This window comes from Apis dorsata, unplaced genomic scaffold (genome assembly GCF_000469605.1).
Source record: "Apis dorsata unplaced genomic scaffold, Apis dorsata 1.3 scaffold_4, whole genome shotgun sequence".
Lineage (NCBI taxonomy): Eukaryota > Metazoa > Arthropoda > Insecta > Hymenoptera > Apidae > Apis > Apis dorsata.
Window position 1 is genome coordinate 736909 of NW_006263307.1, and position 3152 is coordinate 740060.

Sequence of the window (3152 nt, forward strand, 5' to 3'; positions counted from 1 at the left end):
TATATAAAGTTATAATATTATATTAAAATATATGATGAATAAAAATATAAAACTATTTATTAATATAAATTATAAAATATACATAATATTATTATTTATATACAATAATATATTATAATTTTGAATTTAATGCAAGTAAAATTTTACAATGTATTTTATAATTTTCATTTTATTTGCATAAATCTCAAAAAATTCTTTCAATTATATATATAATATTATTATATAATATTATAGAGAACTTTTACAATTAATGTATTTACCAAGTGCAGTTTCACAGGATTTTCTAAGTTGAGAAAGGTGCGACCGTTTGACATCCCGGTCAGCCAGGATCTTTTCCAAAGCTCTGATAATGAACATTTCTTTAGAGTTATCTCGCATCGTCGCCGAGCCGTGCTGATTCCGCTGCTAGGCTGCCACGGGAGCACACGCGACTCGACGAGAGTCTCGCATCTTTACCACTGTAATTTATGTACCGGTTCCTCGTACATTGTCTTGAACTATCTTTTGAAGACAGAAGTTGTCTGCGGAGACTGGCAACTTCTGCGACACTGTCGATGAAATGTGGATCGATCAGGAGCTTTGAGAACGACAAACGAGAGAGACAATAATACTTCAAACTAATCTCGTCATAGAACGATGTCTCAAATCATTTTTCTATGAAATGTTATAAAATGATGATGAAATTTCAAAAAAATGACAGCAAACTTTCGAAACAACAGAGAAATCACACAGGACAGACTAAACGACGAAGGAGAATCATGTGGCGCCCTCAATTTGCTAGTTATTTATGATGAAATCCCTAGGATTTAGGAATCCTTAGATCAGTACCGTATATACATTTCAAATTTTCATGTAATTTCTTAATATTTTCTCTTTTTTTAAAATTTCGAATTATTATTTATGCTTTTTTTAATTAAAAATACATTTTTTTAATAGTGATTATTTTAAAATAATTTTTATTATTTTAAAATAATTAAAAAAAAATTTATAACAGATAAAATATTATGAACATTATCTTTTATAAACGATATTAAATAGCAAAAAAATTAAATCTCTATATTTTAAAATAATTCATAATTTTAACTTTGTTATTGATTTATTAAAATATTTATAATAAAAAAAACTTCTTTAAAACTTAATTGATTTTTTTTTTAGCAAGAATAATTTTGTAGCAATTACAATAGATATTTAATTGTATTCATGAAATGTACAACTGTACACTCTATACATTTATCTACAGAAAACTAAAAAAATAATTATATTATATATGTAATATTCAAATTATAAATAATCAAATAATTAATAAATCATATTAATATTTATAAACATAAAAAGACTTCATTTTTGTTTAATTATCTATTATACATTTTACTTTTTTTTATATTTAATTTTTTTTAATATTTAACAAATTCTAATTAATATAAATTAGCTAAATAATCGAATATTCAAATAAATAAATAAATTTTCAAATAAATGATTGAAAGTAATTAATAATTTCTAGATATTACATAAATTTCGAATTAAATGATTAAATATTTTAAATATAGAAATATTTAAAACATTAGATCAATGATTACTGATAAAAACAACATTTTTATTAAATCAATAATAAAAACGAAAATTCTAAAACTATTTAGGTTATTAACATAATTAACTTAATTTTCACATAGAAACTAAAAGAAAAGTTTATTTTAATTTAAATATGAAAAATTTTCATACTTTATAATTTTTATTAAATTATTTATATTGAATATAATTCTTGTTTTGAAAAAAATTTTGTAAATAAATTATTAATGAAATATTTTATATATACTTACTTAATTATAAAAGATGATACATGTTTATCATGCGGTTTAAACGCGTATTAAATTAAAATGACTATATATATTATATATATTATGTATATAATGTGACGTCACAACTCATCAACCAATAAAACTTCGTTTTCTAATTGAAGAATAAAAGAGAAATCTTAATCTTACAGTATTTGATAGATTCTTCCAAACAGAAATATCGATGCATTATTTTGGAATCGCGTCATAAGATTTGGAAACCATTACGAATATTAATTGTCAAAAATCATTATATCAATGTTAATTATTTAATTAAATTGATTATATGAATTGCTAATAAAAGCAATTAATTTAATTATTAAATAATGGAAAAACAACCGTTAAATCCAAAAGATGATAAACCTCCGTCTTACTCGGCGGCAACTGCACCAAAAGGTAAGTGATAAAGTTCTAATATTATTGTTTTATACTTTTTTGTATTTAAAAATTACTTTTAATTAATATTTAATTTAATTATATTTAAGTTATAAATGTTTGAATTAGGAATAATTTCGTAATAATTTTTATTTCCTATATTTATTATTGATTATTATAAAAAATGTTTATGAAATTTTTAAAATATGATTAATAAAATTCTTTTATAATTAACACTATTAAAATCTTGAAAAGTAATTAAAAAATACTAAATATAAGTCTATGCTATTAACATTATATATGAAATATTGTGAAATATTTTAAGTAAAATTATAAAAAATTAGTTACATTTAATTTCTATCATTAATTTTATTTTAAATAAATAATTTTTTATTTATTGTATTATGATTTATTTTTTATATTTCAAATAAATTATCTAAATTGATTAGATAATGATATCTAAAAAAATAAATTAATTTTCAATATATTTTATTGTACAATTAATAATAAGAAATGATTAATTAATAATAAGAATAAAAATTAAGAAATTAATAATAAGAAATTTTTTATTTTATAAAGAAATTACTATTTTTTAAAAATATTTTTAAAAACATTAAAAATTAATATGGAATATATTTTGCACAGTAAATTGTTCATGGCAACCATCACCAGATTACAATTCCACACAATGTCAAGAATCTACTTCATGGCCTCCACCTCCAGGATATTATCCTAGTGTCAGTGAAACTAATAGTCACAATTATGTACCTTCTTATGGTTCTACACAATCAACCACAATAATTATGCCAGAAATTATTTTTGTTGGAAGATGTCCTGCATGTAGAGTGAGATTTCTTAATTTTTAATTCTTTAAAATAAGTAAATTTTCTTTTCTTTTATATTTTTTATTATTTATATAATATTATTATATTATATTTATTATAT

At 20.3% G+C, this 3152-nt stretch overlaps 3 protein-coding genes across 3 annotated transcripts in view; 2 read left to right on the top strand and 1 right to left on the bottom strand.

Moving 5' to 3' along the window:
* LOC102681050 (brefeldin A-inhibited guanine nucleotide-exchange protein 1) overlaps positions 1-378 on the bottom strand; it is a 7487-nt gene extending 7109 nt beyond the window's left edge. Inside the window, exon 1 of the mRNA XM_006607324.2 lies at positions 261-378. Within this exon, the coding sequence (XP_006607387.1) occupies positions 261-378 (118 nt within the window). The remainder of the gene's footprint in view (positions 1-260) is intronic.
* A 1571-nt stretch (positions 379-1949) lies between these two features.
* The window catches only part of LOC102681308 (brain protein I3), a 3215-nt gene continuing 2012 nt past the window's right edge, over positions 1950-3152 (top strand). The window contains exons 1-2 of the mRNA XM_006607326.1: positions 1950-2228; positions 2853-3052. Coding sequence (XP_006607389.1) covers positions 2159-2228; positions 2853-3052 — 270 coding nt within the window. The 5' untranslated portion in view covers positions 1950-2158. The remainder of the gene's footprint in view (positions 2229-2852; positions 3053-3152) is intronic.
* Positions 2857-3152, top strand: part of LOC102681436 (cysteine sulfinic acid decarboxylase) — a 7339-nt gene continuing 7043 nt past the window's right edge. The window contains exon 1 of the mRNA XM_006607327.2: positions 2857-3052. The gene's annotated coding sequence lies outside the window, so the exon portion shown is untranslated. The remainder of the gene's footprint in view (positions 3053-3152) is intronic.